The 25,145-nt window shown below is 33.9% G+C and overlaps 1 protein-coding gene across 1 annotated transcript in view; it reads right to left on the bottom strand.

The window, feature by feature from the left end:
* LOC123688779 (protein krueppel-like) overlaps positions 1-22,479 on the bottom strand; it is a 49,774-nt gene extending 27,295 nt beyond the window's left edge. The window contains exons 1-2 of the mRNA XM_045627440.1: positions 22,419-22,479; positions 17,016-17,094 (exon numbers count right to left, since the gene is read on the bottom strand). Coding sequence (XP_045483396.1) covers positions 17,016-17,049 — 34 coding nt within the window. The 5' untranslated portion in view covers positions 17,050-17,094; positions 22,419-22,479. The remainder of the gene's footprint in view (positions 1-17,015; positions 17,095-22,418) is intronic.
* Positions 22,480-25,145: the final 2,666 nt, after the last annotated feature.

Raw genomic sequence — 25,145 nt, 5'->3', positions numbered from 1 at the left:
GCGATCCGAGGGGATGTTTTTTTCGATTTTGTATCCGATTAACTTGTTCAATGGACAAGGGATTGCATCGGGGCACCTTTCCGGAGATAGGTACGAAGAATTTGTTTTTTTGTTGCACGTCACTGTCTCGGCCTTTGCGCGAAAACAACTGGGGGATGATGGCGTCAAGGGATGTTCGGGGGGTTGGAAGGTGGATGTTTTCGAGACAAAATGTACGGAAGCGAATTCGTATTTTACATTTTTACTCATTAGTGGGAATGTAATATTATTCTGAAGAAGCCACATTGTTGTAAAGACGGAATACCACCACGTGACTGCTCAGTTCAGAATGAAATTATAGATGTTTCTCTTATAATAACCGTTTTTTTTTTCACATAATTTCTTCAAACAATAATTTACATTGTGAAATGACAGTTTTCTGGTATACGTAGCCAAGGGAATGAAGGCACCAATCTAACTCAGAATACGTCTCATCTTATGTCCTACTACCAGAGATAAGATTTTACCTACTGAATTTTATCTCGAGTGGTATTTGACAAGACTATTTCACGAAAAAGTAAGGCAAGAAATAATGTGATAATGTTTGAGAAATCCTGGAGAAAAAAATTCTGTGGTTAAATCATATTTTAAAGTTTTCATGTGGAACATGTTGATTTTTTAATTAATTTTCATAGTAAAAATTACAATTTTTTTAGTTAATTATTTGGGTTAATTCTTTATGTTGTTTACAGTAGACGAAATCCGATCTGATTCTCTATTCTGAGAATTTTGATGTGCATCAGATACCTATATAATTGTCCTCATTTTGAATATATTTCAATTGATGTTCTGCATCTATATGAAGATGTTCTTTGGGAATGATGGACAAACACGTTTATGAGGCGAACTACAATTCACTATTTGACAAATATTCATTACCTAAGCTTTCTAGATTTTGAGAAATGAAAAGATTTTATCCCTGAAAAACATACTAAAGATAATTTCATTATGAAATCAATCTTTCAATAACAAATTTTTTTTTCGATTGACATCAAATATTGATTTCGCACACACATCAATCAGCAAAGTATTACTTTTCCTGTCTAGGCAGCAAAGTGATTATTCTCAATGCAACTAAAACATTCGACATTTTCTGACAATCAATATTTTTTGCCACCTTTCTTATTTCTGGACTATTAAGGACTTCTAAGTCGTCATGAGTTGTCAAACTATAATTATCATGGACATAATATACATTTGCATAGCAACCAACCATTCCAACAATTGCGATTTTTATCAAATTTCGTTTTTATTTATCACTGGAGGAAAAATAAAAAGGTTGTGGGAATTGTAGTAATTTGCAAATATAATATCCTACAAATATCATTATAAACAATCGAAGAGAAAATTATATGTTCAACTCGGCAGCAAAGTAGATTGACTGCCTTGGCTGAATTCCTAGCCTCTCTACGCTCGTTTATGAACTATCAGCTGCGGAAGTCAATGTACCACTTTGCTGTCTAGTAACCAAATAACCATTGTCTGAGCATATGTTTCACTATTCTCTGATTTCTAAATTTCATTCAACGATCAATTGAATCAATTTTCCTGAATTCTTGCTTCTGTATACAAGTAATACCCATTGTACCTGCCTAAACGTTGATTACCTACATCTGTCGTATACATCTAGAGTAATTCTGAGATGAAGTCATCAAAAAATCTTGAAAACCTTTTTAATTCGACCTCGAATCGAGAGAACCCAACAGAAAGGGGTACTTTCAACCAAGACATGATGTCGTTTTGATGATACCCCCACTCGAATCTCATATTTCATGCTTCAAATGTAGATCAGAGGCTTTTGATTATCCCAATGAAGGTTCTTACGCGTGAAATTGCCACTACTACCAACTCTTGACGCATTAGGCCAAAAAATACGAACACCGATAACCTAAAGGTATAATCAAGGGCGATATTTCATAGGTGGATAACTTCATTCAGAAAATGGGAACTTCCTGACCTTTCTGGGCCATTCAGGATGCTGTAATGAAAAGGATACCGAGGACGTATCGTCATTAAATTATGATTTGGGCTTATACTGAAATAGTTTGGTGACATTACGATGGTTTTTCGACTTTTTTTATGGATTAGAGCAGAACGGTATCCAGATGTCGTTTTTGAATCGCTCGAGTTTTTAAGTATGTACTTATCTCATGAATAGTTGGGTATTAATATACCGGATGGACCACATAATAGTATGACTTTTTCCGGAAAAAGCCAAGATAGATCAATTATTGATACAAGGCTTTGAAATTCTCTTTATGAATATGCTTAAAAATTTCTGTTTGGGGTTCACTTCGGTGTGAAAAAACTGGTTAGTAGTAACTGTTGAAGAGCAGTATGTTATGAAGATTCTTGAAGAATTTTGATTAATTAGATCATCAAATTGCATCATTTGAAGAATGTCTTCTTCTCCCTCTCTAAGAATAATTTCCTTCAGAGAATATAGTGAGCAGGTAATGAAATGTTTCATTTTATATAGGATTTTTCAATGAGAGGTTTCATTTTGAATAATCTGCTATCTGGGCAACTGTCACTTTTGGAGCTATCATCTTTTGACATTTGAAAATTTCATTGTTATGAAAAACGTTCATTCATTCCTTCCTCTTCACAATGAATCAAACATCCATTGATGTCTTTCAAAATATACTCTTTCTATTTTCAATATCACAATGAAATAACTAATTAGAAAACCCTTTATATCTATTAAGGCTTTTCGAACAATCAAGGAATTCACATTTCAAGAATTTTTGGCAAGAATTTATTGATAAACGACAAAATGAAAACATGAAAACCACTCTGTATGTCAAATTAAAAAAATCGAGAAAGCTCTTTCGCAATATCTACTTATCCATTGGGAAAATGAATTACTTCAATGGTTATCCCAATTAAGTCCCATTAAAAGCTTGTAATCCCAACGACAATCACATCCATCAAGTATCACTAATCAAAACCCAGCGGGTAGTCAATCTAAAGCCCACTCCACACCAGGAGCCGCCCTATTGGGCAACTTCATCATCTCCACATATAATGTAACAAAAAACCAAGAACAAAGAATACCCACCCCACATATCATCGATTTGACTCCCGACAAAACCTGGAAAACAGGGTGGCTGTCATGTTTGCGACATATTCAAAAAAGCGAAAGATTTTAATAAAACATACACACAGAGCGAGAGAGGCATTATGTATTCTAAACGTGGATAAAAAAAATGACCGTACACAGCTCGTGCCGTCAGCATCTGTCGTTTTTTACACAGCCGGCATCAGAGCTTTGTCGTATTTTTTATTCATGGCTTATAATTTCGGACTTTGAGAGGAGGTTAAATCCGCGATCTAGAAGGCCACGTCCACAAAGAGGTAGGCTGAATAGGCAGGAAATTTGTCGGTGGGTCCAGATTACTTATTCTTCGAGATCTATCCGATCGACGGCCAGTCTTCAAACTCTGTTTTTATACATAATCGAACGTTCTTTGTGATCTGGACGTCTTTGAGGCTATTGTCCAGTTGGGGCTTAGGCGATCGGACGCTTTTATTGGAGCAAATCTCCCTTCGACTTGTATCCTCACCTTTGCGCCCCTGTTTTGAAGATGTTTACTTCACCTGAATATGGTCAGTGGATGGTCCCCTTTTTTCGTTTGTAACTTTTAACAGTTGCAGAACAGGAGTGATTCTATTATTGAATTTGTTAACGGTGCGATGAACACCGAATATTATATATATTTTTTTGTGTTTTGGGGCACGAGTTCGACTAGGACAAGGTGAGAATTGCAGGGAAGCATTTTATGCAAAATATATTTTTGGGTGAATGTCAACTGTAATAATGGCAGTTTATAACGTGGTTATAAGTTTTATTTTATGAATGTCACTTTTTCTTTTGAAGTTTTGATCACCAAAAAAGTGCCGGGACAGAAATTCTGTATAGGAAATAGTAAACGGTGTTTTTTTTAGATCTATAGAACTTTAAATTGCAATAAAACAACGATGGATTATTCGATTGACATGAATTTTATTTATCCACAAAATAATATTGTGGCATTACATTTTAAATATGATTTTTGGCATATGACCGCCACGGCTGGCTCGGATGTAGTCCAATCTGGACGTCCAATTTTCGATGACTTTTTCCAACATTTGTGGCAATAACGCGCCGAATGTTGTCTTCCAAATGGTCAAGGATTTGTGGCTTATCCGCATGACTTTACATAGCCCCACAAAAAGTAGTCTAGCGGTGTTAAATCACAAGATCTTGGAGGCCAATTCACAGGTCCAAAACGTGAAATTAGGCGGTCACCAAACGTGTCTTTCAATGAATCGATTGTGGCACGAGCTGTGTGACATGTTGCGCCGTCTTGTTGGAACCATAGCTCCTGGACATCATGGTTGTTCAATTCAGGAATGAAAAAGTTAGTAATCATGGCTCTATACAGATCACCATTGACTGTAACGTTCTGGTCATCATCGTTTTTGAAGAAGTACGGACCAATGATTCCACCAGCCCATAAAGCGCACCAAACAGTCAGTTTTTCTGGATGTAACGGTGTTTCGACATACACTTGAGGATTAGCTTCACTCCAATTGCGGCAGTTTTGTTTGTTGACGTAGCCATTCAACCAGAAGTGCGCTTTATCGCTAATGGACATAGTGCGCGATACGTATTCCGCACAGAACCATTATTTTCGAAATAAAATTGCACTATTTGCAAGCGTTGTTCAGGCGTGAGTCTATTCATGATGAATTGCCAAACCAAACTGAGAATAAATCACTTGACAGCTGTTAAATCGGTCGCCATCTTGAACGGTAATGCCAACTTCAAGTTATATACCTCGAAAAAAACACCCTATATATAATTTACATCATTGTTTTATTGCAATTTAAAGTTCTATAGCTCTAAAAAAAACACCCTTTACATTCATAACGATATAGTAAAATTGTGGATTTGAAAATATATCACAATCCGACAACGTGATCAAACCATGTTGGGGACATGTAAAAATTGCGTATACTACTCTCTATCTATGTTTATAACTCTATGATTGAAATCGATTTGATCGATCACGAAAAAAGTTTCATGAAACCCTCCATCTGTCTCCCAAATTTTCTATGTTTCCATAAAGATTCAGCGTTTCGTTGATTTGTGATCGTTACAACACCCAAAACTCAGTTCTCAAGTTCTTCCCCTCCCATCACCGAAAATCACCTTTCAGTTCCCTCCCCACGTCATCGAAATAATGCCGAATATAATAAAAATACAAAAAAGTGTAACAATAGCCGCCAATACGTTCGATCATAGAACTGGGGTTAACCTTTACTCTTTACTTCCGAGCGGTGGGCTGTATCCTTTTTTCAAGGGGTTGTGCGATAGGGTAAATGAAGTAGTATCCGAAAACTGGCATCATTTATCATCACTCTTCGTTTTTTATTTATTGCCACGTTGCCACAATGAGGTTTTTGGGGTGATGAATACGCCCATGTTTGACTATTGTTGAGGACAGTTATGTTTTTTTTTTAGTGTTGGCAATAGCGGTGGCAGTAGGGAATGATGAATTCTGCAAATATAAAGGAGTATAATTCTGGAATTGTTTATTTCTCCACTATTCTCGATGTTTGTTTTGTTTATAAAAAATTTTATTTCATAAGCACAAAATCATGGAATTCTACAAACATTTAACAAAAATTGGGAAAAGTCAATTGAAAAGAATAAAACAGAAACTTTTTAAAACACTTTTCAAGAACATTTAATTATTCCAGCCAATTTATAATATTTTCCATTCAAATACTGTTGAATAATTTCACTAATAGCAATTTGTGAATTGATAAAAACATATAAATATTTCAATCTTTTGATGTGACTCTTCAAGCTTCAAGCTACAATATTCAGGAAAGTACCTCCCCAAAATTTAAATTTTTATTGATTGATTTAACGTCCTTGAAATACCGAAAAAGGTCCCAAAACACAAGTTTTCCATTATTGAAGGATCTTAAAGATATTATCTCATCTTGAGACAAAAGCGGGACATGGAACCAGAGATTGAAACCGTGTTAAGGACCTTAGAAGCTTAAGATGTCAACCTGAGGCTTAATTGAAACGTTTTTGATTCGCTTGAATGTAACATCCTTCTAAACAAAAAGCTTATCTGTTGGTGGTAGGATCATTGCACTAGCACTTTGAAACTGACTCTTATAGATGTACATTCTGATTTATAATTTTCAATAATGTATCTTGAGTATGGTCCAGTCGAACCCCATTGAAAGTTTCATACTTATTTATGGATGGAAAGTATATTCTAAAACAAGTTGCAGAATGGGCTCCTATCCCAACACGAATGCGAAATTCGAAAATGAGCGAGTTTTGGAATGTATGAGTGTTGGAATTGCCTTCTGCAACGAGTATTAAACGATATTTTCTCTATTTCAGTCGAGTTTTAGAAAATATTGTCGAACTCCAATGTAAAATTCAAATAATATATCCTAGTGACATTTGTATTTCATGTTTTAATAACTGGTAAAGTGTTGTTCGTACTCGTGCTCGTACAGCCATAGGAGAAGCCTTTGATTCTGGTACCCATGAATATTCAATTCCTCTTCTAAATTTAGAGGCAATGGTTCATGTTTCATTGCTTGATTAGATGAAGGTGTGTACTAATCGCCAAACTGCAAGCATTTTCGTGATCTACATAGTAAAATCAATCAATAATATGGTACGATAGCCCCATGAGGGAACTTTTAATTTTTTTCAATTCTCTAATGGTTGGGTATGGAAAATTTCACGGAAATTTTTCGACAAAAATTTTTCCAGGTGAGATCAAAATTCGGCTGATCAGGGATCTTCAATTCTGGCACCGCTCACCGATTTTGCGTAGAACTCACAGTTTTGAAGAAATTCGAACTCGAAATTATGGAAAAAATTGAATTTCCATAAAAAATCGTTATATCTCCTAAAGTAGTCGTCACAGATCCCTCAAATAAAAACGTTTTTTGAACATCTAGTTCTGATCTAAAACATAGGGAGGTTTCATGGGCGTAGCTCACGTCCAGGAGAAGTTGCAGCCTCGGGAAATTCATCCATTTTTTTCGAAAATTCCGGTTTTTTACTTATAAAATCAGAAATAATGTACTAGTCGCCAAACTGCAAGCATTTTCGTGATCTACATAGTCGAATCAATCAATGAAATGGTACAATAGTCCCATGGGAATTTCAACCATTTTTTTCGAAAATTTCAGATTTTTACTTATAATTTCTGAAATAATGTACACACCTTATCCTCATCAGCATAAGTGAAATGGTCTTCGGTTCGGAAACATACAAATAAAAGTTACCTCTCTATAACATCAGTATAGATAAATATTGAAATTATGTATCACCAAGCGATAGTCCAGGAATCAATTTCGATATGCAAAAAAAATAAATATCCAAAAATTAAACTAACAGTTACCATCTATCTGCCATTAACTATAATATTATAGGATAGTTCAAAGAAATATTAATTCCTTCCGTTTTACTTCATCCCGCACATACATACACATCATAGAGAGCGTATCCCGAACACCTGAAGACTTTCTGCACGCCCATCTTCGTAAAGTTCCTTGCGATTTTTCCGCAATCTAAAGGCGAATCTATTCAATGTGTATCCATCCTTTAGAATCCCGGCCTTAGGCAGTACAATTTACGTCACAATTTGACAAGGTTTTGACTGATATTTACTCGGTTGGGTAAAGTTGAATGTCGTCCTTTCTTCTCTTTGTGGTCGATCCGTGTATTTCTGTATTCAAAGGATTGTTATTCTTGGCCAGCGCCTTTTATTTTCTTACAACAATTCGCAACACTGCGTCCTTTCGGATGTTTGCTGACTGAATTAAGCCACCCTTTCGAATTTTCTTCGTGTATTGGAGATTTTGTGCGTTTTTCGATAAACCAATTGGTATTACTATAGGAGTAAGAAAGATTCAAAGCGTTTATTCATTTGAATGTATAATTTTATGCTTTTGGGAGCACATGATGTCTATTTATCTTTTGGAAGATTGTAATGCTAGAATCTTGGCCAGCACAGTTCGTTTTATTCTACAACAATAAAAATTTACTTGAGAATTGTTTGAAAAAACTAAAAAAAAGGGTGGTACTGGACCAAAGATTCTTTTTATATACAAATGGTCTACAAAAAACAATTATCTGGTAGAAAGAAGCCGATACTGTTCCAGAAACAAAAACACCCTGTTGATTTGCATTCAAAATTAGCATTTCACATTATGACAACTTTTTATTAGAATAATTGTGTCAAATTTAGGTTGAATATCTTGTGGAGGGAAGCTGATATGAGAAAAAGAATTGAAAAAATCAAACTTTAAGACCCTCTATCTCGAAAACATAGTGCTGATAAATCGGGGATGTAGTATCGGAGTGGTCTGTTCCCGATTTATCAGTTTTTTCGTTAAATTCTGATTTGATGGTGTCCAAAAGTATTATTTATTTCATATATTTTATGGTTCTGACAAAAAAAACCGCAAAATAGACTGTAAGTAACTATTTTCCCTTTTTAATGTAAAATCATCGAGTACCTGTATGCTGAGCTGAATTATTTTCAATGTTTCTCTCACTATTCGTTTTCAAAAAATTTTTTTTTTGCATTGTATTGTTCCGATATTCTTGTAATTATTTATTCAATTGTTGTACAATTGTAATGTCTCATTGTATATTCCAACATAGTTTATTTATTAGTGTTTTAAAAAATCTTGTAATTTATTTTAGAGCCCTGAAGAAGATTTTAGAATAAAATCGAAACATGTCGGCAATGGTCTGAGAGGGGTGGTTTTTGTTTCAACAACCTGACCTTCAACCCTGTCAAGTAAATAGAACGTAATTATAAATTATTTCAAAAATCGAAACGTACGATTCAAATTGAAATTCCGTAATCTGTCAATTTTCGTAGCAGTCACACCAACTGCCAACTTGATCCTTTTTGAATGCAAATGCAGACTAAATGGGGGTATGGGTACATACTTGGAACTGTTTACAACTCTGCACTTTCAATTCTGAATAACAAATGGTTTTAATTTGGAAAAACTGTGAGACAGCACTTGTGTCAGATTTTTCGAGTTCACCCGCGGCAAAACTTGACAGCTCATGCCATGAAATAAACACTTTTATACTATAGTATGTTTTTATTGAAATAAGACCTTTTTATGAGCATGTTTCATAGGTTGAGTACAATGATTAGATAAACTGTGTTCGTAAAGTATGGAACAAATTCATTTTTAGCTGAGCAGACCATTTTAAGAAATAATCCTGAATTACGTCGATTTTCGAATTTAATTTACCGTATTTAAAAATAATAATCTAATATACAGGGTGAATTACTTTCGAGTAATGACGTCACCTTAATTTTTTTCAAATCGAACACCCCCATTTTGTCTGAATTTTCTGATTACTTCAGTTGAGCTGATTCCAAAAATGTATCACATGTTGATTCCAATTGGTACAGGGTGGACAGAAATACAAGAGTTTTGTGTGTGCTCATAAAGTAACGCGTACATTCTTCATTAGTTAAATTAACAATATTATCGAAAATACTTATTGTCTAGCTGCGAGGGGTTTGAATGTAACACCCTGTAGTTTGTTACATTTTTAGATTAATAAAAATGTATAAAAATAAGAAATAATATCTTTCATATTCTGTCTGCTAGACCACAAGTACCAAACATGTTTAAAAACAGCTCATTTTTATTAATCTAAAAATGTAACAAACTACAGGGTGTTACATTCAAACCAATTGCCCCTAGACAATAAGTATTTTTGATAATATTGTTAATTTAACTAATGAAGACGCGTTACTTTATGAGCAGACACAAAACTATTGTTTTCCACCCTGTACCAATTGGAATCAACTTGTGATACATTTTTGGAATCAGCTCAGCTAGAGTAATCGGAAAATTGAGACAAAATGGGGGTGTTCCATTTGAAAAAAATGACGGTGACGTCATCACTCGAAAGTAATTCACCCTCTATATTAGATTATTATTTTAAAATACGGTAAATTAAAATCCAAAATCGACGTGTTTCAGGATTATTTCATGAAATGGTCTGTTTAGCTAAAAATGAATTTGTTCCATACTTTACGGACACAGTGTATATTGTTAACAATCCCGCATTCTTGCGGATCCGCGGGATTGATAATTTCCATCCCGCGGATTTGCGGGATTGATATTTTGGTACGGGATTGGATTCCCTAGTTGTTAGAACTGTCAAAACATTTTTCGAGAAATATATTAAAAAAAATATAGTGTGATACAAATTCTGACATTTTCTTACATACTCGTAGTTGTCTATCTACATTATCATTATTGTCCTTATTTTCCTTTTTGCAGATAAAATTATAGGATATATAGAAGTATGTTTTTTGATTGATTGGTTATTTTTTTGTATATTATCTGCAAATAATAGTATATTATTCAACGAGCGGTAATGTAGGTCATAACTCACGCAGATGATGTTTGCAGCACGAGCCGCAGGCGAGTGCTGTAATTCATCAAGTGAGTTATGACCATTACCGCAAGTTGAATACTATACTTTATCTACGACTATATCAATAAATACTAAGAAAAAAATACAGACTTAGAATAAAGACAGAAGGAACGGGAAATAAACATGATGTGCTCGATCCCGTACAAGAGAGATGGAAACTTAGTGCTACCAATCACAATCGAACTAGCTTCGGCTAGCTCGAATCCAGTACAGAGTACAGACATAGAAATTTATTGAAAAACCTTAATAATTGCCTATAAAAATGCATTAAAATATACCAAAAAATATTCCCTGTAAACGATTACTTAATGATCTTACTGCTACACCAATCTTGAAAATTTCTTCAAACTTCTTTATATTTTTTCGAGCAATTAATTCTGTATGGTAACATTAGCTGTTTGTCTTTTGGAAATGTATACCTTTATAATATTTCATCTTCACTATCTGAATTAATCGTTTTCAGCAAAACATTCACAATAATTAGATATCAACTTAATTTGAAAACGTCAAAAGTGACATTCCCTCGGACATTCCTCCCCTCAATAACAATAATGGAATGTTCCCTTTCGGCCAATCGAATAGAAGCAGAGAAGTATAGAAGCACAGATCCATATTTTCCGATTTATAATAGTGAGTTATAGCAGTGAGTTATTATAAATCAAGCTGTTTGTTAATAGATACTATTAATTGCTCAAAAGCAGTTGAATAATGAGTTTATAATTCAATAGGAGTAGATAAAGTTTATTATTATTATTATTATTGAATTCGCAAATTCCTTCAATTGCCTAGAACAACCTTGAAAAACCGAATCCTCTGAAATCACTATTACCCCATCCTCTCACCAAATAGATATTTCTGCGATCAACAAATGACCGATTCTTCGAATAAAAACCGTGATTTAGCAGATTCATCCCCCGAAACTCTCCCGAAAAGGCCACAATTCAACCGAAATCATTCTTCGTCTCTTCAACCCCAAGCGCAATAATGGAAACCGATGCTGTCCGTTGAGGAATCAATATGGCGGACGGAATCGTGAAAGTGATAAATTGATGGACGAATAAAGGAAAGGACACATCGATTATTCGAGTGTGCGACGCGATTTGAAGTATCATCGAGCCGGAATTGGGGACAACAAAACGGAAAATATTTTTTTTTTAAGAGAGAGAGCTGGACGACCTGTCACCCGCACAACACCACCCTCAGCTGCTTGAAAAGTTGGAATATTATATTCTTCGAAATTGGGGAATTTGAATGGGGACAGATCGATTTGACACGCTTCCAATGGTGGGCGATTGTCGAGCTGTTGGGTCTTCGAGTGCTCACGCTGTATCTAGCCGAGTTCGAGTTCATTATACCATATTTTACGGTGATTACTTCTAGTTGATCATTGTTGACTTAAGTCAATTGGGAAGGTCAGTGAGTACGAATTTGGACAGGTTCCGTAGAGAAAGTTTATATCTGTGAAATTTTACATATTGAAAACTACAACAGGTTGATATATTATTATTTTTTGGCTTGATTTTCAAGCTACCTACTTGGTTGAGCTTGACTTGATTTCAAGTCAAGCTTTTTCTTAAATAGAAACATAAATTAAATCACTAAGAATCATAACAAAATAAAAAACTAAAGTTTAATTAATTAATTTCGAGAAACCTCCAGGCTTTGTTTGATTTCATAATTTTCCATCCAAGATCTAAGACACATGAGGCATCTTATAGATTTGTCGCCTTACCTATTGCGGGTTTTTGTTACTGTAAGAGCAGCTATGAAAAATTGTCAACAGGAGCTGAAGATGCTGGCGTTGATAAAAAATTCTTGACCATTTTGGCTAAGGTTGGAAAGATATTTCTGAAACTACCAACATCTCCCAATAGATTTCATAGAAATGTGAGAAAACTACTAATAAAGTCACACTAGCGAATGCTTCAGTCTGTCGGCGCTCGAGGAATCCCTTATCAAGTCTAAGCTTGCAAGAGATTGCAGAAATATATGCTGTGAGACGCGTGCATATCAAACTCAAGTAATATCAAGTAGCTTAATATCAAGTTGAGCAATAAATATCTAAAATCAAGTCAAGCTAAAGTATGTAATTTTTCATGAGCTTGATTTTAAAGTCAAGTAGTTGGTTAAAATGTCAAGCTACTTGGCTTGATGAATCCCTAGTCGACAAAACAAGAATTCTTGTCTTGTCTTGAAAAAAAGTATAGAAATTCCAAAAACACCTCACCCAAAAATGTTCTTCAAATTTCTTCATTTCAGTGACACAGTACTGTTATTGATTCTCCGCCATCTTTTTATTATGTTGTGTATAGTATATCCAAAGTCACTTGGAGGAATATGAATATTTCGATTATACAAGGTTTGTCCAAGTTCCCAGAAATTCCTTTGGGGCTAGCGAATTTATTGCCTAACAATACTTTCGAATGAACCCCGGTATTTAGTAGATCGCGGTATCCTCTTCAAAGGGACATTTATGGCCAAGCGTTTTCATGGACTATTTCAAGTGACTTTGGATATACTATACTTACACAGCAAACTAGCGATTCCCCGATCTTTATTTGAAATTCGGAGAATACGATAAGTGGAGAAGGCACGAAAAAATATCTATCCCTCGTTATCGAAAATGGTGAAGAATTTTCTCGGAACGCCAACAATATCTGTACAAGTGGAAAGCCTATTTTCAAGAGCAGCTTTAACAATAAAAAAACGAGAAGTAGGGTATGTGTTGACTCCATAAAAACACGTGCCTTAATTGATTCACGACCTATGAATTGAAGATGTTTCAATGTTTGATATTTTTTTAAATCAAGTTTACAATTTAAGTTCCATCAGGATTATCATTTTTGTTTTTGATTTATATTTATATGAATCGATATAGCAAAAAATATAATATGTTTAATTTGAAATAAGTATGTAATGTTATGTGAAAATATATTATTTTTTTCACAACCGTTTTAAGCGTTTTCATTGTAAATCAAGATAATTTAAGTTTTCTCGTTTTGTCTGACATCTGAAATTACTCTTCAAGACAAGTTCTTGAAATTTCCGGAAATTTGGCGACCCCTACTGTTCTCAATTGTATGTAAGATGTAAGAGGTTTATATGTGGTCTCCAAAGGCACAAAGCAGAAAGCTTCTGACTCCTGACTAGTTTATGACTTTGAAATTCTTCTTCAACTTTCTTTACCTAGTCATGGTGACATTATCAACGTAAATTTTTTATCAAAACTTGAAATTGTTATTCAATATCAACCAGATGGCATCCAAATGAAAATATTCTTTTCGATGGGATATACAGATTTGAAATTTACAGCATAACAAAATTTCGGATGGCCATATTTACAGAACCCCTAATCGGATTTTGCCTAACTCAAAGATCCCAACCTATCATTAAAATTTCTAGGTCATTCCATCCGGAAGTTCGTGTATACGGACGGACAGACTGACAAAATCGAATTTGAGGACGGTTTCGTCATCAGTGAGTCTAACCTTATGATTTGAGGACTTTTCCTGCTCAAATTTTCGATGGTTAATATTCATGAAACTCAATGTGAAGGGAAATGATTTTAATGGCAACACTGTGTAATGTTTTTTGACATTTCTTATGTCATTTGTGTTCAGTATTTTACGCCCATCAATCATGGAACCATACACGCTTCAACAAGAAAAGTAGAAATTGTCAAATTGTTTTATCAAAATCATGCTCATTTGTAAATACTGAGAGAAATTTTAGAAGAATTCATGGACGGTATTATTCAGTTCAATTTGGCGCAGTACTTATGTAGTACAAGTTATCATGTAAAGAATATTCACTTTACAACTTATCTACAATACGACGAATAGTAAATCGATTCACTAAATAATGTCGTCCTTGAATTCATCTCAAATTTCGCTCTGCATTCACAAATCATCACTAATTTTGATGTTACAATTTATAAAGCGTGTATAATTTCAGTATTAAATGGTAAATCCTTCTATACACAAAAAACATGAGAAATGTTCAATAACACACCTCCCTGCCATTATATCCATTTGAAATAATATCATTCCTATTCGAAAACCCCAAATTATTATGGAGACGTCGGTAAATAACGTGGCGTCTGCAAAATAATTTACCGACCAGCCCAAGAACCAGTTAACAATTTTTGTCTTGGCAACAGATACGGAAGTAATCAAGAATGCTGGATCGAACAAAAAATACATGTCATTATTGAAAAAGATGAACCAAATCTTGAAACTACAATTCTCAATTTTTTGCCTAAATATTTCCAACCACTATCCATTCAAGTATTGGATTCCGTTCAATCTCATCTTCCAGGAAGAAGAATTGAATGAAGAATTTTTTTCAGTTCAACCAAACGAAAACGAAACTAGTAAACTGATACGGGCTCTTGATCTTGTGGTCTGGCGTTATATTACACAATCATAAAAGGCCCAAAAACTCCCACAAAAGCGGAAGCCCGGCAACAAAAATCAGCAGATTCGAAAGGTCCATTGTTCCCTTCGAAAGGTAGACCAAAACATGTGCTCCAACCTCGCGAAAACAAAAATAACTCAACGCCGATCTGCAACTATCGACAGCCAAAAAAAAAGGGCGCCTACCCCCACTCCGGCGAGGTCAACGATCTATTCAAACGATATAGAAAAAATTAAAATCGGCCTCTTTGTACCTTTTTCTCACAATGATAGATTTCACGCGTGCAAAAACCTCTCTCTTCCTGATGGTCCAAGGGACGAGGGTTCAAGGGCTCGAATGCACCCACTACTGCCAACGTTTGAAAGTGAAAAATGATTCCCTGTATTTAATTCTTGCAGTTCCGATGGCGTTCCACGATTTAAAGTTAGCGGGGTACAATGGTTTCGTTATGTCGGGCAGATCCGAACGTGGGGTGTTCTAAAGGTGATACGGACTAGAGGGTTTATCGACCTGGTCAGGTAAATAATTACGATATTCGAGATCTGCCAAATCGGTTAAAAAACTCCTGTTTCTGAAGAGCATATTGTTCTGGTGGTTCTCGGAACCGCCATGGTCTGTGTTGACCAAAGAAGGCCGAAATGATGGTGTTTCTTTGTTTTTTTGGTTTTTCTACGCTGGGAACCTGACGATACGGGCATTTCCGTTTCGGTCAATCAATACTTTTTTTTAATTTGATTTCGTGTAACTTCTTTGTGAAAAGGTCTAAAACCAGTTTATTCAACTCAAAAACAGCGAATGAGCATAGAAAACGGTTGTTCCTACTCAGCCTTAAAGAGCTTTCTGAGCTCTTGTTCTCGAACGAAACGTTATATCATTAAGACATGACCTTGAAGTCGTTGATCATATCTTTTACTCTTCAATGAAATAATAATTATTAATTTTCATCTTTCGATTAATAATGATCGTCTATTTATTTAATTTCCAATAAATGAATACTAATGGGTCTTTACTTGATAAAAGTTTCACAATACAGGGTGTTCCTAAATTAAAGGTACAAACAAAAATGAGTTTTATAAATTTGGGTCTGCAAACGCTTTATTTTCGAGATAAAGGATGTTGAAGTTTGGTTTTTGTTTTAGTGTCATATCTGCTACCCATTTCGGGAAAAAATTTTAAAACAATTCTCTAGTAATCCTCAGGAAAATCCAAATTATTATAAAAATCCAGAAGAAGTTATTAAGCTGTGATGAATAAATTAATTATTACTTTTGGTATTTATTTACCCAATCTGTAGCTAAGATTAATATACACTGGTATAATCATCACTAAAAAATAGGACTACAAGAAACACCCTATATTTCTCTGTACCCCATTTTAGGAACACCCTGTATAAAAATTAGATTATTTTATCTTCTAATGTCTAGTGGAGTCAAGAGGAAACACCGCCACGTGACTGCTAAGTTCAAAACGAATATAAAGATATTTCTTCATACAAATCACCAATTTTTATGGTGTTTGCTCATAATTTCTTCAAACAACAATCTACATTGTAACGTTTCAATATTTTTAATTTACGAATTAAAAATAAATTTTAGTTACTTTTCTTTTTCCACAAAAGAATTGATAATATGGTACCCTACAACTTACTTATGTATTTTAAAAATATTCCTCGAAAGAATCCTACAAAAAATCATTAGGTACTGGAGAGGCGAAACTTTCATTTTTATGAAACTGATAAAATGATTAGTTAGGTATTTTCTTTCGACGGAAGTTGGACCTATTGTAATACTCTTAACTTCTACTGATCATTTTATGGATTTGGCCATACCGCACATTATTTTTGTCCCTCCTTCTCTAGGCAAATATTAACAGAGCACGAGAACGTCACGTGGTGGTTTTTCCCTCATTAGATTTAATATCAATATGTTAGAAAGAAGTGTATGAGGAAAACCGAAAGTAGAAAATCAAAGAGATACAACTATTTCCAATCCCTCACACAAACAGTGAAAGTACAATTTTAAACAAGATTAGTGTCATCTCATACCTTGGCTAAGCTTCTCCATTAGTATCAGCTTCATAATCTTATTTATCCTTTCGTGGGACTTTTCTGCAGGTTTGTTCTCCTGAAAAAAAAATGTATTCGGATGAACAAAAAGTAATAATAGGGATGGTTCAAATTACTACATCATACTATCTTTTTAAACTAATGGGAATTTATTTCTGTTCCTGATATTGGGTATCTACAATATCAAGATTAATCATTGCCAATACTGTAAATATTTATCCACAAATACAATCATTTTAGCAATAGTACAAAATTAGTTGTGTTTGCTATTAAGGTTGTAGATTTTCATGAAAAAAAAAGCCTTTGAGATTTTCTGCGTCATTTTGCAAACTTTTTTCAAAAATTTTTCGAGAGGTCGTTCTCCAATTTTGAGCCTGGAATGTCCTCAAAGGAAAAGTTTTAATTCACCGATGAAGAATCTGTCCTCGAATTAAATTTAGTTCATCCGACCGTATTCACAATAACTCTTGGACGTGAAAACATGAAGAAACTCTTAAGGTAAAATCCGAATATCGAAAGAAATTTTTTTTACTGAAAATTTCACCTATGAGATGGAGTAAAATATAGATCGGGCTCGCTGAAACATAGGAAATTCAAGATACAATAGAAATAGCGGCCTTTATTTCGTATTCACTATTCAAAAATGTAAGTATTTTAATTATTATCACTCATTACAAAAAACATATATCTTTAAGGAAACAATGTTTTGGTACCTACAGTATTTCCGACTAAGTTGAAATTCAGTTATACAGGATGTTCCTAAATTGAAAGTACAAATGCAAATCAGAAATTTATTTTGGGAATAAAGACTTCTATATACATAGATCCAAAAACGCTTTGTTTTCGAGATACAGGGTGTTTCATGTAGTCCTACTTTTTTATTATGATTTTACGATTTTATCGAATGTTTATGAAACATTGTTACATATAATTACATAATATAAACCCCTATTGAATAAATAGGAACATAAGAACAATATATTACAATGTATCTAATTGCAGATTCAGCATTTCATCTTTATGACTAGCCCTTTGTTTCACTTGTTATTGAATTGTTATTCACCTAGGAATATAGATAAGAAAATCTATAAAGGGGACTGAATCTATGTACTCATGAAGAAAAGATTGTGTATTCATAAAGAACAGATTGTGAATCCATCTAAGAAAGATGGATTAGAGCTTACTCGCATTGTATTCGAAATAAATTGTTTTGTTTTTAAAAACGAGGTTTTCCAACACAAAAACATATTTATATATGGAAAATAAGCACCAAAAGTAATAATTAATTTAGTCATCACAGCTCATTTATTGAATTCTTATGATTCGAATTTTTCCGAGAATTTTGAGAGAATTGTTTGTAATTGCTTGAAAACGTTAATCGATATGACAAAAATACAAGAAACCGAAAAGTTTAGTATGAAAGCGCCCAAATATATAATTTACTGTTCACATACCTACATGTATAGCCCAGTGTTTTATTTCTTTCATCAATATTGAAATTATGTGTCACCAAGTGACAAGCGAGAAATCAATTTCGATTGAATATCTTGTGTTTTGCAGCTACTGTATCTCGAAAACAAAGCGTTCGCGGGCACATGTTTATAGGACTTTATCTTCTTAAAATCACCTGGAGAATCTCTCATTTTTATTTGAACCTTTAATTTAGGAACACTCTGTATACAGGGTGTTCTGATTTGTTTCCGACAAACTGAAATGGGTGATAGATCACATCATTTTAAGCAAAAAAGTTCCTATGAACATGGGTCCGGAAATGCTTCGTTTCCGAGATACAGGGTGTTAAAGTTGAAAAAATAATTCGCGTTTTCTTAAATATCTTTCGACTGATTCCAAATAATTGCATGAAAGTTGGTACATAGGGTTTTTTGAGGTGAGAAATTCAAATTTGTGGTCGATTTGGTTGTATTTTCTAAAGGGCGCCACTGGCAATCATTTCGTCCCCTTTAAACCGTACCAACTTTTCTGTGCTACCCTGTACGTCATTCTGGACTAAAAAAATCGATTCCCCTGACTCTTCTAGTTAAAAAAGGTATAACTCATTTAAGTTGCTAGGGGCAACCGTTTCAGAGAAAAACGCATTTAAATCCAAATCCATATTTTTGTAATCTCTAAAACATGTAGAAACAAATTTGTAATAATTTTAAATTAAATATTTTTTAGAAGTACCAATTTAGAACAAAATAAAATAACATAATAATTTCTAAAGAAGGTGTTCGAAATGTCCACCGTTCTGTTGAATGCACAAATGACATCTTCGAATGATTGATTGTTTTACATTCAACAATTGTTGCGGCAATAGATTTGAAATAGCTATACACAATGACAGATTTAAAGTGTGTTAGGTTCAGATGTCATTAATTATAATTATAGTTAACTAAGTTAATAGCTTATCAAAAAATACGGGAAAATGGTATTGGTTACCAAAGGCCCGAACGAAGCATACAAAGAAGAAATCATCTACAGAGAATAATTTCATGAAAGGATTTCGAAGCAGTCAATACATATTAAAGAAAACGCGAATTATTTTTTCAACTTTAACATCCTGTATCTCGGAAACGAAGCATTTCCGGACACATGTTCATAGGAACTTTTTTGCTTAAAATGATGTGATTCATCACCCATTTCAGTTTATCGGAAACAAATCAGAACACCCTGTATGTAGATTCAAAATAACAATCCCAACTTTGATGTCAAATCAAGCAGAATATCTGTGAAAAACACAATATTTCCTTGGTAACGAATACAATAAAGTTGGATGTTGTATTTAATTCCATGAAAAAATTCAGGCAGAATATTTTGAGAAAAAATTCATATTACGTGTCAACAGATTTGAAATTTAGCATGTAGATCTAAATAATACAACAAAAAATCATACAAAATTCAAGCAGAAGAATAATAATTTTTGTGAGCACAGACAAAATTGAAATTCAGCATGTTGATGTAAAATAACAATATAGTAATTTACGTAACAAGTCCGGAAAATAGGGTTTTTTTAGACGAATAGACAAAATTCCAGGACGAGCGTAAGCGAGTCCTGGAAGTCTGTGAGTCAAAAAAACCCATTTTCGGGCGTGTTGCGTACAATATTTTTTCGGCAACCATGTAAAATAACACTATCGCTGCTGCTTTTAATATTTTTGACAACTAATTTCATATGAACTGTCAGCCGCTATCTCGGTCGCTATGGGTTCTATGATTCTTTTCCGGCCTAGTCCGGGAAGTACGTACTTTCCGGACTAGGCCGGAAAATGCTACTTTCTCAGAGAAAACGCGTCCGGGAAGTGAGCATTTCCCGGACGGTTGCCGAAAAAAATATTTTTTTTCTGTAAAATCTAGATTTCCCCTTTCACCCCCCACCCCCCAACCTGGTGCATCCTTGCCATGATTAACGATCCGGCGATCAAACACACAAAGCCCTAATCTTCAGGATGACGCTGCTCTACCGTACACACATCGGTCGCTTCCCTTTCCTGTATTCACCCCTAATTTTGCGCAATTTAGGGAAAAACGGCTTACTCCCTTCGCCCAGAATGTCTCCTAGCGCGCGTTGCGTGCGCCCGAAGCGGCGGGCGCGGAGAGAGAGGGAAGGGTTCCAACCCCTTACGCACGGCTTTCACCCTTACAGCTCGCGCAGGGGTTGCAAGCGTTTCAATTTACGGCATTTTGCGAAAATCGAAAATCCGACATCGGGTAGCTTTGTTTTAACACAGGGTGGACGTTTAGACGGGTGCCGGGGTTGAGGGAGAGAGACTAGGGGTGCAATCATCCCTTGGGTTGAGTAACTGCTGTGTACTAGAGGAATTGATTCGTCAAGTTGTATGAATCAACGGTTTTCGGGATAAGAATGCATATCAACAAATATCAGTTTTAAATAAAAATTTAAATAAAACTTACGTTAGTTTCACCCTTATTTTTGAAATGTTAAATTTTGTATATAAATTATTTGTTGTATATTACAAAATCATAGCTTGCGAAGGAGCATTGTTATGTTCTCTAATATCAAGTATCCATTTATAACCAGTAATATTTTTTTATACTTCGAACTTATCACATATAATGTATAAAAAATATAATCATATTTCCAACATATAGATATTAATTATTGCACAATTTCGGTATATTTTCGCATATCCTTTTTTCCTTTGCTTCAAACAAACGATAAGTTGGTTATTAATTGCTATATTTCCACATATGATGCATTCTTTCATGTTGAATAATTGATCAATTTGTATGATCCGTGATATATTGTTATACATACAACATTGTTACTTTTTCAGGTATGATAGGATTTTCATGTTAAATAAATGATAAGTTTGTATTATACATACGAAAAAGTATATTGGCAATATTTTTCTTTCCGACAAAAGATGTGGCTATAATTATTAGATATAGCTGCATAAAATCTTCTGTCGAAATAAAAATGTTGCCAATATACTTTTTCACATGTAGAATACAAACTTATTTAAGAAAAAAATCGAGTAAATTTTTAATAGCGACTTCCGTCAATATATTTTTGGATTTGTAATTTCTTCTGACTACAGTTCAGAACGTCTGGGTTGAACACATAATAAAGTAATTATTATCTAAGTTTTTATAATTTCGGGTATGATTTGAACAAAATACGAACTATCAACTGAACATAAATATTTATTGCGGATATAAAAAATAATAAATGAAAAACAAACATATAAATCTGTATAAACCATATAACAAATCAAAAACAAAATAAAAAATTATTCATTACTAAACATTAATCATAGTTATGAAATATTGAGTCAGTCTTTATTTTGTTGACCAGATCTAAAATATTTAGAATAGCTGTATTCCATTTGGATATTTTATCAATATAACGCTCGTTTGATGGGAACCAAATATGCTCGCTTTCTGATATCTGATATTTCCAGTGAAAATGACTTGGAACAAAGGTTCATACCTTACACCTTACTTCCTACCTTATATAGATTGTCATTTGTATTTAAATAGCTATATCCTATTAAATTATGACTTTGAAATTCCATAACACCTAAAAAGCATAAAACTCCTAACAAGCATAAAAACTTCCAAAAATCAAGGATGACCTAAACAAAACAATAAACACACTCGAGTTAAAAATAATGTTAAATTAAACAAATACATATGACATTTGATGTATAAATGCTCCAAGTCCTAAAGCATGAGTAACTGTTTAATGTCAGGTAAACAAAACAAAACAAACAAGATAACAAAAACTGTTAGGTACATGAATGTGTGGATGATTTGATTTCCAAAAATAATCAACGAATGTACTATAACACGCTTACGCTTCTGCGATTGATATTAATCTTTTTTTTTTATTATTGTTATTATAAGGAAAACTTCTCTTACCTGACTCACAGTAACACCAGAAACAAACTGAGAAGTTTACATGAAGCGTCTTTGTTTTCATTCGTCAGTTTCATACATGTGACCTCTTGACCGAATGCAACTAGAGAGTAAATTTCTTTCCTATACGCAAACGTATCTTATAGTCACCATTTTTTTGTCAAATTGGTGTATATTTTTTTTGAAAGTCTATGTCTAGTCTATGATATTACCATAAAATAGGATAATACCTCTTTCAGTATTGAATAACCAATCCTTAAAAAATGTATTGCTTGGAAATTGGTAATCTTTATTTTATGTTTCATTCTCGGTACTTTTTCAACACAGTATTATGTATATATGTTCTGACGTCAACAAGAAGATTATTTGGTTTCCTTTGGATATTTTCGTGTACAGATTAACCCTGTATCGAAGGATAAATTCCATTAACGTATTACGTTAATAGGTTATTCGATACTTGGGTGTAAATCTATACTAAGTATATTATCTGTGATGGAAAATTCTATACCCACCTAGAGACAATAACCCTAATTAGGGTTAGAGAATTTTCCTTGGAAATCAGCCAACTGGAAACTCATTTATTATATTTCACACATTGCCTTAAACCAGGGTACTTACAATTGAAATGAATGAATATGATATTATGAATGTTTAGATTTGCGTTGGATTGATATATTTTGTAAAAGTTATACTTTCCTTAACCTTTCTAAATGAAAAATAGAAAAAAACGAGTAATGCGTGAAGTCATAAGAGCAAGATTTTGGAACTCGTGCGCCAGTTGCACCCTTGGACACCACATAACTGTATATAGCAGGTATATTTGTGGTCTCTAAGAATTAAATTAGCGCTTGAGAGAGCTCAAAACTCCTGACTTCACGACAGTGCTTCCTTTATTTTTTTTTTCGATATTCTATTTGAATTTTCTATGGTTTTAATGACGGTATCTACACAAAAGTACGCGAGTAGCTTAAAATTGTTATTCTCAATATACAACAAAACTGATTGGATTTTTTGTAATGAAAATATCGAGTATTTTTTCCAATATTCTCCTCCAATTTTCTGTTTGCATAATGTAGTCAACATGAAATTTTGCACGAATCTGCAGTTTTGAATTTAACAGGGAAACGAAAGCTTTAATCGGATTTTGACCATAAACTAACTCAATTGCTTCATTCGAGATCCGAACCTACCCTCAAAATATCAAATTTCTAGGTCCTTTCATTCGAAAATTATCATGTTTACGGCTGAACGGACAGACTCGAATTTGAGGACGGATTCGTCATCATTGAGTCGAACCTCAGTTTTCGATCATTCCCAGCTCAAAATTCGAAAATAAAAAGATTGAGAGATACAGCAATCTGTTCTGCTGACTAAGCTGGAAAAGTGATACTTGGCTGATTGATATGTGTCTGCAAAATTAATATTTGTTATCAAACGGAGAAAAATAGATATTTTTTTACTAGGCAGCAAACTAATAGATGGACTGCCTTGGCAGTCAATCTACTTTGCTCCCGAGTGGAACATAAAATTTTTCTTTGATTGTTTACAAGGATATATGTAGGATATTTTTTTTTTATTTGAATTAACGTGTCTCAGCAGCTAGGCCATTGACACAAGGTACAATGTATTTGCAGATTATTACAATTTCCACAATATTTTTATTTTTCCTGTAGTGATGAATTAAAAAAAAAATTAATAGAACACGCTATTGTTTGAATAGTTGGTTGTTATGTAGATGCTAATAATAATTATAGTTTGACAACTTATGAAATATCTGACAGTTTTTTGGATACATATCGGTTTTAATCATATTATGGGCAGTGATAGCGACTTAGAAGTACTTACTCCTCCAGAAATAAGGGAGGTGGCAAAAAATATTAATTAATTAATTAATCATTTTGCTGCCTAGTCAAAAAAGTGGTTACTTTGCTGCCTAAGCAGAAAAAGTGATACTTTGCTGATTGATATGTGTCTGCAAAATTAATTTGCTGTCAATCAGAGAGAACAGTATATTCTAAAACAAGTTGCAGAATGGGCTCCTACTCCAACACGAATGCGAAATTCGTAAAACGAGCGACGAAGGAGCGAGTTTTCGAACGCAAGAGTGTTGGAATTGCCTTCTGCAATGAGTAGTAGACGATATTTTCTCTATTTCAGTCAAGCTTTGTGAAATATTGGCGAAATTCAGTGAAAAATTCAAATTATACATCCTAGTGACTTTTGTATTGTATCTTGGCAGTTGGTGTGACTGTTATGAAAATTGACAGATTGGAATTTGAATTTGAATCGTACATTTTGAATTCTTAAATGATTTAAAATTACGCATTAAATTCATGAATGTGTGACGAAATCGATTTAACACCACCTGAATTAAGAGAAATTGCGAATAATGCTGCAAATCATTTCACTATATCCAATTATACATTATGTTGACAATTATTAACGTTTGTTGAAATTTGATAGGATCAGAAGTCACTGCAGACAACCACAAAACGAAAAATATAACTGAAAACGATGCTGTAATGAGTTCATTACTGCATTGTTTTTAGAACTGTAATGATCTCATTACGATACTGAAATAGAGAAAAATATTTTTCTATGACCTTCCACTCATCGATGGTGGAAAGATAATCTATGACTTTCCCAAAGAAGATCTCCTAACCTCATTAATAACAAGACGATGACCCAACAGGAAACACGGAACACCGCCGATGACGTGGCTTATGTCCG

This window comes from Harmonia axyridis, chromosome 1 (assembly GCF_914767665.1).
Source record: "Harmonia axyridis chromosome 1, icHarAxyr1.1, whole genome shotgun sequence".
NCBI classification, from domain to species: Eukaryota; Metazoa; Arthropoda; class Insecta; order Coleoptera; family Coccinellidae; genus Harmonia; species Harmonia axyridis.
Note: the sequence above shows the minus strand (reverse complement) of the source record. Positions and strands in the feature narration are given on the sequence as shown.